The following is a 13,735-nucleotide window of genomic DNA, read 5'->3' as shown; positions in this document are numbered from 1 at the left end:
AGGGTCCCCACCCAGGCTGGGACCCTCACCCCTAGGACCCTGCAGGCTGCTGGGCACTCGGAAGACCCGGCCTCCCAATCTGTCAATGCCGCCCCCGCACCCAGCCTCCTGATTCTTGGTGTGGTCATGGGTCACCCCAAGAGCACCCACCCTACCGAGAAGTCCCCCTTACCCCCCGCACCCCGGGCTCTCGGGACATGAGCGAGAAGCACCCACAGGGTGATCACGTGCAGTGACGGCAGGGTCTCCAGGGATGTGGTGGGGCTGAGAGGGCTGCCACCCCAACCGGAGCCAGAGGCAGCACCTTCTAGAAACTGGGCAGGTACAAGACCCGGGACGAGACCCATCAGAGGGAGGAGGCTGCCAGAGACCGCAGCCCGGGTGCTGACCCGCTGGCCAGCCACACTCACGTCTGCCTCTCGCACGGTGGCCGGGCAGTCCTGGGCCACCCCCCCACACACCCACTCACCCAGAACCCAGGCCACCGAATGCTCCCTCGGCTTCCCAATGCAATGCCCACCAAGACGGCCCTCGGCCCAGGGAAGCCACGAAAGACGGGGGTGGGGGGGGCGGTCTCCCCCAGCACCAAGGACACTTGGCCTCTTCTTGGTCTCAGGCTCCGGCCAGGTTGGCCCAGGACGGGGCTCCATCCCAACCCCACTGGGGACAAGCTGGCCAAAGCCATACCATTGGCAGACCTCCCCAGGACCTCTCTCTCAGGACAGCAGATGGCTGACCAGCAAGCCCAGTGGGTGCTGGGACCAGCGTGGGGCCATCCAGCCATTGTCCATCCATCACTGCACCTGTCTGCCCATCATCCAGCGCTCCCTCTGTCTGTCCATCCACCTGCCCAGCCAGCCCTCAGGGGTGCCTGCTCCACACCGCCCCACGCTGGCACAGGGGGCCCAGCCACACACCCTCATTCCACAGCAACCACCGGCCTCGAACTCCTGAGACTCAGGAAGCTTGGAGGCAGGGCCAGGAGGCTCCACAGAGGAACGTGGCCTCCCCCGACAGCGGGGCCCGGCCCGGCCCAGCCAGTGGGCAAGACTGATGTGGTGTGAGGGCTCGCGGTACACAGGTAGCAAGGACCCCAAACAGGACACAGAGCACTGCACTCCCGGGAACAAGCGCTCCGACGAGATGCCCTCCCCGACCGCAGAGGCGAGACCTCCGTCTCGTCGCCACCGCCCCCGCCTGTCTCCCCTGCCCCACAGAGGCCCCACGGCGCCCTGACCACAGGGCACCTAGAACAGAGCTGCTCCCGTCCAGCCCTGCCTGCCCCGTGGGCGGAGGGCACAGGGCACCTGGCACGTGGCCACACGCCAGCTCTGGCCCAGGTCCAGCTGGGCCGGCGGTCCAGGTCCTTGGGATATGCCCCAGAAACGTGGGCAGGACCGGAGTGCCGGCCTTGGAGACATAGCAAGGACAGGTGGGCGGTGCAGGAAGGAGGGGGCCCGGGAGGCCCTTCCAGCTGGGACACAGGGCTGAGTGCCCCCAGGTAGACCACCCTGCCCTCAGGGCCACTCGGCCTGCAGGTTCCCCTGCACACGAGAACTATTCACCAGCCCTCCGACCAGCCTGGGTGACTTCTGGGAGAGGCGGACCCACGCGCTCCAATTCCGTTGACCCCAAGTGTCCAGCACTGGGGCAAAGGGCAGCGCCCTGCCCTCCCAAACCATCCTGCCCGCTCTGTGGAACCCTCTGGGGGCAGGAGGGGCGGCGGCTGCCCTGGGAGGGCCACAGGTGGCCATTGAAGTGTCCCCATGGCTCCCGTCCCATGGACCATGTGATGGCCTGCCCCTCACCGCGGGAGCTAGGGACATGCCCCCACCCCTAAAGACACAGGTGCATCTCAGGGGCTCCCGCAGCCCGATACCTGAGAACAGGTGAGGGCGTCGCCTGCTCCCTTAACGCCCTTGTGGGGGAGAGGCTGGGAAGACACAGCAGGGGAGGGGCCCCCAGCCAGGGCCCGGGCCGGTGGCCCTCACTCCCTCCCTGCAGCCTCTGTTAGAGGCCTGTGTGGTCCAGCTCAGGCCCAGGACTGTCCGCACGCTCGTGGGCTCCCTGTCGGTCAGGAGGCAGCCCCCAAACGCCATCTGACAACACGGCAGCAAGACCAAGGTAAGAGTGGCGAGGGCCAGAGACGGGGGTGGGGGCGGTGGAAGGTTCCAGAGCCGGCGGCCCTGAGCCTGGGATTTGAAAGGGGAGAAGCAGCTGCTATGCAGGGAACAGGGGAAGAGAGTCCAGGCAGAGGGAAGAGCCACGCAAGGTCGCCGGGGACCGCAGCACCGGGGCCGAGACGCAGACACCTGCGTCCACGAGCAGGGCAGCCTTAGGTGGTCACGTGACCCAGCTTCCGCTACAAAAGAGCGACCGGGACACACCATGTCGCCAGAGGACAAAGGCACGTGCCCTCCAGCCCAGGAATCGCACGCGTAAGGCTGTGCACAGTTGTGCTACGAGACCTGAGAGGTTAGAAACGACCTCTGCACCCTCGACGGGGCGACGTCACTCGCACGCGGCGTGCACAGCCGGGGGGGACACTGCAGCCACGGAAAGCATCGGCGTGTCACTGCTTCAGACGTCAGCTGGGTGCTCACCACGGGCCCTGCACCGATCTGAGCACGAGGATCCCAGAGAGGACACGGCCCAGCCCAGGGGCTGGCATCCTGGCATCGGCCACGTCCCTGCCCCACCCCAACCCTGAATCTCTCTTGCTGACGCACCTGTCAGCCTGCTACCACTGCCGACAATCTCCCGAGGGCCCCTCGCACACTGAGGGCTACACAACCGCTCTGTGCCACCAGCCCAGCTTCCGGGAGAGAAGATGCACGTGCAGCTCTTCCTCCGGCCCCGCTCTCCCCGTGGGGCCAGCTCCCAGTCACCGCAGGGCGTGCTCAGAGCCTGCCTGGCGAGGCCCCACCCATGGTACAGGAACGCGCGCTCCACACTCACGACCACAGGGCCACGGCGGCCTCTGGGTCATCCTGAACCATAAACCACAAACCAATCCCATGCTGAAAAAACCCACAGCAGGTTGCAGAGTTAAGCCTGATGTCCTGGAGGCAAGTGGAATCTGTACAAGGAGAGAACCAAACGGCTGCCAGGACACAGACCCTCACAGGAGGTGTCGTCCCCAGGGGGGAAACGTGGCGCCTGGGGACAGGGCAGGAGAGGGGCAGGCCACTGCGGGCCATCTGGGGCCTTTCCAGCAACGTGAGACCTGCTCTAGGCCCCAGAGCCCAGAACCTCGCGGGCCCCAGAGAGTCCCTGCCACCGTCCCCAGGGAAGCCTCCCATCTCATGGCCAAGGGGCCACAGTAGGTCGGGGAGCTGGGTCTGACCAGGCTCCTCGGCCCCCAGGCTCCTGAGGTCCCTTCCTGGGAAGAAGGGGAAACAAACAGGACCCCAACAGCCCACACCCTCCGACTGGGTCCAGCCCGGCCTGCGGACAGACACGTCCAGGAGATGAGACGAGAGGCGAGCAGGGCCGTGGGCCAGTGACCCTGAATGCGAACTGACACGCGTCCCTGCACTAGAGGGCCAGAGACGAGTGCGCTTAATCACGACCTACGGTCCTGTCACGACTGGTCCCTAAACACTCCTTAGGGACTTCTTTCCATCTGTACCTTCTCAAAACACCCTCTTTTTTTTTTTTCTTTCCCTAATTTCTTGGTCATTTCTGTGTTGAAGCAATTGGGCCTCTTGTCCGGGAGAGGGTCCCGCTGCTGGGGTTCTGCAGGGGGCAGCCCTGTGGTGTCCGTTAGTATGTGTCTCGGTCCTGGCACGCCTGATAAACCTGCATTTAGACCTAGAGGCTTCATCCGATCCACTGGTCCACTTATTCTGGGGAGAAAAGTCCCAGAGGGACGCGGTATCCAGCTGTCTCTGCTTTCGAGAGGTCAGCAGCTGGGACGCTCAAAGCCGAGCCCAAGGCCCCAGCGGGAGCCCTGGGGGATGCTTCGGCCCCAGAGCCGCCCCGCCAGGCATCAGCCAGACCCGAGGAGGCACGACCTCCCCCTCGGCGTGGCTTCCTGAGCCGCAGCTGCGGGTGGGAAGGGTGGGGCCCGGGCTGCGCACCTTCCCTTTGCCTGCTGGGGTTCAGGACGTGGGGTGGCCTCCCCCTCAGCCTCCGAAGGTCACTGCCCAGGGGCCAGGGGGATGCAGCCTGGGGTGTGAGCGCTGATCCTCTCGAGTTGTGGCCACGCAGCCCGTGAGCACAGCCTCGCGTTGACTCCAAGTCCTCGTGATGCAGCCCTGACAAGGCCCCAGCTTTCCGGCCTGGCGGGATGGTCCAGGCTTAGCTGCATGCTTCCTGCCGCGGGGCTGGACGTGGACACGTCCCCTTTTAAACAAAACCATCACAAGCCCAGGCTGACCGTTCACCCCACATGCAGTTGGGAGGGGTTTTGCTCGGCCCCTCTGGGCCGGCCTGGGTGCACCACCGTTTTCACCAGTACAAAAAAAAAAAAAACAAAACAAAAAAGAGGATTGAACAAATAGCCTTGTGCGTGCACATGTGCCTTTTTCTTTTTTTGGCCCATCTCATCAAGCCGGCTTCCTGGAAGTGGGGTTGCTGGGTCCGAGGGTGCAGGCAGGCCTACCTCTGCAGATGTGGCCAACGCCCCCTCCTCTCAGATCCTGCCACCCCTCCAGCAACACAGTGTGGCTTCCCCGCAGCCTCGCCAGCTGCAGGCGTCTGTAAGCGCCTCTGGATTTCTGCCAGCCCGCTGGGACCTCCGTGGAGCCCGCCTCTGTGCATCTCTGACCGCGAGTGAGTCAGCTTCTTCTCGCACGTCCGAGGACACCCCCGCCAGCCACTCACATCTCTGGCTCATCTTGTGCGGTGGGGTGGTTGGGGTTTTTCTTCTCTGTTTTCAGAAACACTTTCTTCCTTAGCGATATTAACTCTTTGGATGTGTCACAATCTTTCCCTCGGTTTGTCACGGGGCTCTCTACTGCTTGCAAGGTGGTGTTGCCACACAAAGCCGTCTCTTCGCCACAGACTCGGCCTGCGTGCACTGGCTCTGAGTTACAGAGAAGCCCCTGCGCCCTTCCCCTTGGGCTGTGGAGGGTCTCCCGAGTTTCCGGCAGGCACGAGAGTGGCTTCCCGGCCACGTGGGGTCCATCTGGCGGCAGCGTCCCGAGCGCAGGGCCAGCCGCACCGGTTCCTCGTGGCCTCCGTTTCCCCAGCATCATCTACTGAAAACTAGCTGTCCCCATCAGGTGCAGAGACTACTTTTGGCTAAATTTCCATATGCGATTGCATCTATACGTGGCTTCCTTTAATTCTATTGTACTCCTTGTCCGCACGCCAGTGCCACTGTTTTTACCCCCCAGGCTTTGTTTTGTGGAGTTTTGAGCAGTCCCAGCCAAGGACGGGGATGGGACTTTGAAGGGACCAGCTGGGGACATCTTGAAAGACAAAGCCAAACCACGTGACCCGAGAGGCTCCCACGTTCCAAGCACGTGGTCGGGGGGCTGCTCAGAGCTCTCTGGAGTGGGCCCCGGGACCCCCCCCCCCCCCGCTGCTCCCTCTGCCGAGGGGGGCTCCTCGGGGAGGCAGGGGCCCAGCACTCCAGGCCAGCGCGCCTTCCGCTGACCCTGCCCCGCTGGAAGGGCTAGGATCAGCCTGGCCAAAGGAGGCAGCCCTCAGCCCAGACCCGGGTGCTGTGGCCTCTCCACGTGGAGAAGCGTCCCCAAGGCTGAAGGGACTCGGGGGCAGGGTGGGGACTCCTGGTTCCTTCTTCTGACCCTCCCGAGAGTTCCGCATGGTGCTCAGGGGCAAACTCAGCCTGGAGACGGACGTGGCAGAGCTGCCATTCTGAGCGCCCTTTCGATCCACCCAAGGGCATGGCTCTGAGGGGAGCCCCCAGCCCTGTGCCCCAGTGACGGGAGCCCACCCCCACAGGAGGCAGCATTTCGGGAGGTCAGAAGGGGGGTGGCCGTCAGGGAGACTCGTTACGGGCCGCCTCGGCAGACTGGGTGCCCGCGGGTACACACCATGCATGATGCAGGAACAGCAGCTTTGCCAGAGATCCCGGCAGAAGAGGTGTGAGCCACGGGGTGGGGGCTGCTTCCCATCAGGAAAGGGATGCGGGACCAGGCCCAGAGTCCCAGAGTGGACGGGTGGGCCCTGGGCTCGGCTGCCCCTGCCCCTGTAGTGCAGGCACGGCGTGTGTGTGTGTGGGGGGGTGTTCGGCGAGCCCTGCTCTGGTGGGTGGGGCCCACATCCCCAACAGAGCGCCTGGGGCACAGCTGCCTCTCCCTGTGCTCAGAGCCGTCCACAGCAAGGAGCACGCCACCTTCCCCGGCCACACGTCAGCCTCCAGCAGGGACCAAGCACAGCACAGGGCCTCAGGCGCCTCCTCGGACACGCTGGCTTTCTTTGCAGGCTTCGCACACAGGTAAGGAGGGTGCACCCCCACCCCGGCCAGGGCTTCTGTGAAGATGGAGAGCCCCCGCCCCAGACGCTCAGGGGCCTAGAGGGCTCTCCTGCCACCACGGAAGATCCCGGCGGCCTCTGCCCGCCACTTTCGAGCTCAGCCATCTCCAAGCTCAGGAATGTCACTGGATAAAAATACCCACACACAATGTCATCAGGCCTGGCCCGTCTGCAGGGCTCAGAGCTGCCAGGCAGCAGGCTGACCACCACGGCCCAGGCTGGACACCCGGCGACCCTCCTGTAACACCTATCACCGCTGGGTACAAACTGTGCATCAAGACAGCTCCCGGTGGCCCTGCCCACCCAGTCAGACCCTCTGACACTGAAACCAGCACACACTAATGCCCCACACAGCACCCAGCCACCGGGGGGCTCTGAGCACCAGGGCACAGGGTGCCCATGAAAGAAGGCATGGCTCTGCCTGGGGTGACATGGGCAAGCTTCCTGGAGGAGGCGGCCTCTGAGCTGAGCCTCAGCCTGAGTTCTGGACAGCAGGGCTTTAAGGCAGAGGCCTCAGAGCAGCCAGACCAAAGGCCTCCCGAGTCTAGCCACCCACCCACAGGGTGGCAGCCCGGGACAGAGACAGCAGGTTCCACAGCCGCACTGGCTCCACGGGCCGCTCACAGGAGGCCGCCTCCTCCTGCCCTGGGGCTGCCCCTCTCTCTGGACCCAACAAATGGCATCCACTCCCCATGCGGCCGAGCCACCCACAGGTCAGTATCACAGCCCTGCCCAGGGAAGGAGGGTGGCACGTGAGCAAGGCCTCACCAGGCCCACCACCCAGATTCAAGGCCGCCGCCAGAAGGCGCTACGGGCTTTGGGGTCAGGAAGCCTTGGGCACATCACAACCTTCTTGGGGCCCTAGGATGTGCACACAGCACTGGCCCATCCCCCTCTGTCCCGCTAGGGCCTGGGGGAAAAGCCAGGCTGCCCTCTGCCCCAGCCGGTGCCCATGTGGGCTCAAAGGAGGCGCCCAGGGTCACCCAGGCCGGGCTGTGGAAGACAGACCACTGCAAGGCCAAGTCCTATCACGGGATCAGAAGCCGCGCATAAAAATGCCTTCCGAGGCGCAGGTCACATGGTGTCCCTGGTGGCCACCCTGGCCCGACAGCAGAACTGGGCCCCCACCCCCTGCCAACCACACCCTGTCCTCTGTGAGGTTTGGGGGTGCTGCGGCACTCAGGGGCCTCGGGAGGGAAACCCACAGCTCTCTCTGCCCTCTAGGAGGGGCGCAGACAGTTGCCCACCTGGGCACCCCGAGGCCACCCGCATCCGCTGCCCCTGCTCCGAGGTGCTTCCCCGGGAGAGTGAGGCTGGCCCCGCCGGGCCCTCGACACCGCCCAGCTCCGTGGGGTCCAAGGTCAAAGGTCCAGATGACGGAGATCCTGCCCTCCCCCTCCAGCAGCAGAGCCCGGGCTCCAGCCCTCGCGGGCAGCCCTGGGCATCTCCCAGCGGCCACCACGCCCCTCGTCTGCCTTGGGCCCGGCAGCTTCCTCATGGGCTGGGGTCCTTGGACACTGGCTCCACGTCACAGGGCCAGATGTGAGACCCCCAGCCTGTCTACCTCGCCTGTGGGCAGGGTCTTGAACCACAAGAGATGCCACACGAGCCAAAAGCTGGTTTAGCACTTCAGTCAGAGACGTCGGGCTCAACCAGGTCCACAGCCCAGACCAGGAGGCAGGTGAGGCTCAGCCCAGGGCCCCTGCACGAGCGTCTCCCCACCCAGCGCCCGGGAGCCGGGGAGAAGCCAGGCTCCTGAGCTGCGGGCACACCTGCCTTTTAGCAGCGTCCCCAGGACGCACTGGTCTGAAGAGCCCCATTCACCCCGGAACAGTCAACCTGGGAGCTGGCCTTTGCAGGAGGAGAATGATTCTGAGTCCCTGACACCTTTAAAAGCAAGAGCTTTGAAACCAGACCCCGCAGGTGGCACTCAGCGCCCCGGGGGCACGGCACTCCAGGCTGGCCTCACTGCTCCCACGGCTGCTCGGCCTGATGAGACCTGCTTCCGGCTCCGGAGCAGGTGTCTGGGTCTGGGGCTGCTCACCACTCCCAGGGCTGCACCTGGCAGGGACCTCTGCCCTTGTACACAGGCCACACCAGCTTCCAGGCTCCCAGCGCCCTGGCCTCGGGCAGGACAGCCCCACCAGGCGGGTGGTGTGTGATCTTCCTGGGGTCACTATTCAAAGTCCCACAGACCAGGGTGGGGTGGGGGCCTTAAACCACAGACTCGGAAGCTGGAGTCTGAGACAGGAGTGGGCAGGGCTGGTCCCTCCCGAGGCCTCTCTCCTGGGCGTGTGGACGGCCGTCTGCCCCCGTGTCCTCACAGGGCCGTCGCTCTGTGTGTGTCTGTGTCCCGACCTCCGCTGCCTCTAAGGACCCCGGTCCTGTGGGCTTAGGGCCCCACCCTGGTGGCCTCATTTAACTTAATCATTTCCTTAGAGGCTCCTTCTCTAAACACGGTCATATTCTGGGGAGCCGGGGGGTCACGGCCCCAATTTATCCTGTGGAGTCACATGATTCAACCCAGAGGGAGACCCCGAGGCATCCATACCGTCCGTCCTCCTCCGGGATGTCCCTCAGCCGCTCTGGGACCTGGTGTCTGTCCCCTCCCGTCCCCCAGCCCTGGGCACCCCCTGGGTGCAGGCGAAGCTCCCAGCCCGGAGCCCACAGGGAGCCAGCGACTTGGCGCCAGGCCCGCGCAAACGTCCCTCCACCTAAGCCACCGTGCCCGAAGGCGCCAGCAACCACCACGCCTGCCACAGAGGAGCAGATGGGGACTCGGGGAGTTCAGACCTGGCAAGTTGGCCCAGCCGTGGGGTAACACTCGGGCACGAAGCCTGGTGCCTGCCCCGTGGCCGAGCTCCCTGCACCAAGGTGGCCTGCTGACCCCTGATCTCAGCTACCTGGGGCGCCCCCCAGCCCAGGCTCTGGGTTCTCCCACCCCCTGGACTTTCCCTCCCCTCCCCCCCCCACCCCTTGGAGCCTCAGGACCTCCTGGGCTCCCTCCCCCTCAGCTGGTGGCCATGGTGCCCCTGCCAATGCCAGGCCACGATGCGGAGCTTGACCCATGGACGGCAGGAGTCCAGAACCATCGGGCTGGGCGGTGGTGAGTAGGAGAGCAGGGCCCAGGCCCTGGAGAAGGGGACACCAGAAGGAGAAGCCCCAGAAGGGAACTGGGGGCCAAGGGACAAGCAGGGGCGTCTCTAAAGCGGACGGTGGGGAGACCGGAGAGCCCGCCGAACCCTCGGCCCTCCCCGACTGGCTCCCATGCGGGGTCTGCAGAGAGGCCACCCAGGGCCGCTTCGGGACCCTGACCCTTTGCCTGGAGTCGGCCAGGCACCCGGGACCCATGCGGGTCTGGGAGCTGGCCTCTGCTTTCAGAACGTCGGGCGAGCTCAGCCCAGCAAACCGCCAGGGCAGGCTTCCAGGGCATCAATGATTAACGCTCCCTATGAAGGTGCCGCCAAAGCCACTGCAAAGTTCTCGGGAACCCGGGAAAGGCAGGGTGGCAGGGCCAGGAGGCCCCAAGCTGAGGTGGAGCCTCAAACTTCTCCTCAGCCGCATCCGGATCACCCAGCACCTCCCAACCAGCGGGGTCTGCCGGTGGGGGCGCAGGGCACCTGGCCACACATGGGAAACTGAGGCACGGAGGGCTTGCCCAGGCTGCGGGGGTGTGGAGCAGCTGGGAAAAACAGAGTCTGTGCATTTCTCCCTGAGCTGGAGCAGGGGGTGGGGGGAAGGTTCCCTGGGGCTCCCATGACTGGAAGCCCCTCACCCATTGGTGAGGACACGGAACCCAGGGGCGGCCTTCACCCTGCCCTCTGCAGAGGGAGCTGGGGGCCCAGCCCAGTGGCCAGGGGGCTACTGGGGGTCCCTGGACCCCGCTCCAGGCATCTCCCTACCCAGCCAACCCCGGCCAAGGGTCACCAGCCAGACCAAGAAGGCCAGGTCCCCCCACCTGTGCCCTTGGCTAGAGCACGAGCTGCCACGCGGTGGGGACGTGAAGCGCCTCAGAAGAGGCCTGGGGGCCGGGGGCAGGAAGCCCGAGCGGGCGGGGCAGTGCCCGGGCGGCAGCGTCCTGCCCCCTGACCCCAGCAGACAGGGCAGGCCCCGCGCGCACAGGAAGGGCCGCTCTCCTTTTGGCCGGAGCAGGGGTTCCCTGACCGGGAGGGAGCAGGATATCCTGGCCTCCTTCCCCAGCTGCGCCTGGGAGCATGTGCCCGGCCCTGCAGGGCCCGCGGGACAGTGGCCCCACAGCCACCGGGCCCAGCCCTTCAAGGCTGGGCTCGTCCTTCCCCGGCCGGAAACCCAGCTCGGCCTGGCTCGTTACGATCACCCCTCACGTTTCGCCATCTGCCTCACCAAGGACAGAGGTGCCACTATCTTTCTGTGCCACTGTCGTAGACGCTTCTCAGAGCAACACCAGGGCGCGGGCGGGCACCGTGAGCCCTTTTCTCCAAGCTGCTCCACTCAGCCCCAGCTGCCCCTGAGATCCCAGCTTGAGGCCAGGTCCCCTCGAGACACTGGCCAATCTGGAGAGTGTCTGGGGCCTGGCTGACCTCCTGGAGACACTTGGGGTGACAGGGCACCTTCCCGGGCCCCAGGGAAGCCAGGCCCCCGGCCTAGCCAGGGTCCACCTGCAGCCCCTCCCTGCACGGGGCGCTGGGACATACCTCTTACGACGGGGGCCAGAGCTGGAAAGGACTGGCCCAAGGTCACCAAGCCAGCCACAGGGGCCTCCCTCTCCCAGCGCCCCCAGGGGAAGCCGCTCAGCCACTGTCCCCAGAAGGCACCCTGCCCTACAGCTCCTGGGGAGGCTGGGCAAGGCTGCCTCTGCTGAGCAAACTTCCGAGAGCTAAACAATCAGAATCAGGAAGAAAACACGAGTGTGAGCAGGGACTTCCTCTGGCCTGTGACGGGCCCTCTTCCTCCTCCAGGCACCTTGGCGGCCAGGGAGCCCGGGCCATGCGCACCCTCAGGCCTGCATCTTCAGGACTCGGACCAGGGGGCTGTCTGCAGCCCAGGCCTTGGAGCCCTCCTGGGTGGGGGAAGGAAGAGAAGGCACTGCTGCCCTGCCCGGCCATTCCCTGCCATGCCTCCCCGTCAGTGCCCAGGGCTGGCATACACGACTGTAGGACAGAGAGATGGCTGCGCAGGGTCTGCTCCAGGACTCATCAGCTGGGCATTCATCCTACCCCTGGGCACCTCGGGGAGCTCAGGGTCCAGCGGGTGAAGGCTGGGAGGCAGCAGCCCACGTGGCTGCTGTTGGCTGGGTGCTCACACGGCCGGCACAACCCAGCTGGGATATACACACAGACAGCCCCCAAGCCAGGCCACCGCCGCGACAGCTACAGGCAAGGCCGCCTCTCCCACAGACCAGCCACGGCCAAGGGAGGCACCCTCTGATCCCCAGGGAGCTGGGGCTGAGGAGTGGAGAGGAGGCTTGAGGACGCTGTCCCCAAGACCTGCCCTCCTGCTGTGGGAAGCAGCAATCCCAGTACCACCTGCGCTCAGAGGAGCAGACATGAGGAGCTGAGGCTGAGCTGCCCCACCTGGCCGCACCTGGAAAGGTGATGCCTCCAAATCCAGCAGGGGCCTGGGTTCCCCTGGGTGCCAGTGGCAGCTACCAGTGGGACGCAAGAGGGCCCTGCACACCCCCCAGCCGCGTCTCGCCCAGCCGCAGGACAGCCAAGGAAGCCGAGGCAAGCACCTGCCACCCCCAACGGGAAGCCAGAAGGAGGTCCCCCCCTGCAGCTCCCAGACGACGGCCAAGCCCAGGCTCACGGGCCAGAGACTGGCCCCATACCAAGGAGGGGCGGGGAGGGCCCCTCGTGCCCCCGTCCCTGAGAAACGGCGTGCCGCGCCCTGCCCTGCCCGCTCAGGCGCCCAGAGCAGGAATCCAAACCACCTGGGGAACAGCGGGGCCAGGTGTTGCCGATAAGCCGCGCTTTCTCCACCGACTCACTGAGAGGGTCAGGGACCCAGGCCTCTCTGCTCCAATCCGGGTTTTCACGAGCCTGGCTGGATTAACGCGGGGCCATGCCGAAGCGTCAGGCAACACCACATGGCCTGCCACCCTCTGGGGCGGCCCTGCTCCTGCCCAGGAGCCCCCACAGGGCTGCCTGGACACCAGGGGAGGCTCTGAAGTGTAGCTGCACCTGCAGAAGCATGTGAGCCTCCCCCCTCTTCCTCCCAGAGCCCCTCTTCACCCCTGCACCCGCCCCGTCTCAGGATCAACACCTGACGGCCCCTCCAGGGAGAGGCGGCAGAGGAGCGTGCCCGCTTTGGGCTCGGGCCCTCTTCCCCAGCTGCCGCCCCCCCACACACACACACACATGCCTGGGCAGTGCCAGCGGGAGCGTCCCACCCCACAGGGTCAGTCCCACATGTCCCTGAACTTCAGCGACAGGTTCTGCGCGGGTTCTGGTTCTCCCATTAACCGTTTCCTTCCCTGCCCTCTGCTCTGGGTCGCAGCTCCGACAAGGTCCAGGCGGCAGCAGGTGGCATGAGGACAGAGCTCCCCCACGCCCTCCCCAGCCCCCTGGAAAGCGTCCCCCCTCCCCCCCAACCTCGTGTGGGCTGGCGGCGATACTCACACAGCAAAGTGGTAGACGAAGCACTTCCAGCCGGTGGGGCGTTCGAGGAAGTTGTAGACGCGGCCCTGGATGTGAGTGCGAGCGAGCAGCGGGCGGCGCGCGCTGTAGATGGAGACGCGTGGGTCGAGGCTTACGCGGGGCCGCGGGCCAAGGTCGGCGGCGGCGGGGGACGCGGCGGGCGCGGCGGGGGACGAGGGCCCCGGGACTCCGGGAGGGCCGATAGGTGCGTAGAGCGCGCCGCCCGTCGGGCCGCCCTCGGCCAGCTCCAATGAGAAGGGGCACTTCTTGGCCAGGCCCGCACTGCCCCGCCGGGCGCCTGGCAGGCGGCCCCCGCCCCAGCGCTTCCTCTCGGCCCTGGGAGGGGAGGTGGCCGCGGCCATGGCCAGGCAGGGCCCGCGGGGGCCGGCCGGGCGGCAGCGCCAGGAGTGGCGGGTGCTGTGCAGGCGGCCGGGGCTGCCAGGCCCGCCGCTGCCCGCCCAGCCAGGGCGTGGGGGGCGGGGCCGCGAGGGGGTGGTGGCCGCGGGCGGGTCCCGGGGGCCGGCGAGCCCCGCCCCGGGCCGGACGCCCCGCCCCCTACCCACTTTTGCGCACCTGGCGCCTCAGCCCCCACCCCGCGATTGGCCCCTCCCGCGTGGTCCGCGCCCACCTGTTTGCATTCCCGCTTCTCTTGCTTGGCCCACCGTGCCCACCTG

At 66.2% G+C, this 13,735-nt stretch overlaps 1 protein-coding gene across 1 annotated transcript in view; it reads right to left on the bottom strand.

The window, feature by feature from the left end:
• KCNQ1 (potassium voltage-gated channel subfamily Q member 1) overlaps positions 1 to 13,507 on the bottom strand; it is a 314,470-nt gene extending 300,963 nt beyond the window's left edge. The window contains exon 1 of the mRNA XM_047774975.1: positions 13,044 to 13,507. Within this exon, the coding sequence (XP_047630931.1) occupies positions 13,044 to 13,423 (380 nt within the window). The 5' untranslated portion in view covers positions 13,424 to 13,507. The remainder of the gene's footprint in view (positions 1 to 13,043) is intronic.
• Between the last annotated feature and the right edge of the window lie 228 nt (positions 13,508 to 13,735).

This window comes from Phacochoerus africanus, chromosome 4, assembly GCF_016906955.1.
Source record: "Phacochoerus africanus isolate WHEZ1 chromosome 4, ROS_Pafr_v1, whole genome shotgun sequence".
In the NCBI taxonomy this organism is placed as follows: Eukaryota; Metazoa; Chordata; class Mammalia; order Artiodactyla; family Suidae; genus Phacochoerus; species Phacochoerus africanus.
This window is presented reverse-complemented; position numbering and strand designations above follow the sequence as displayed.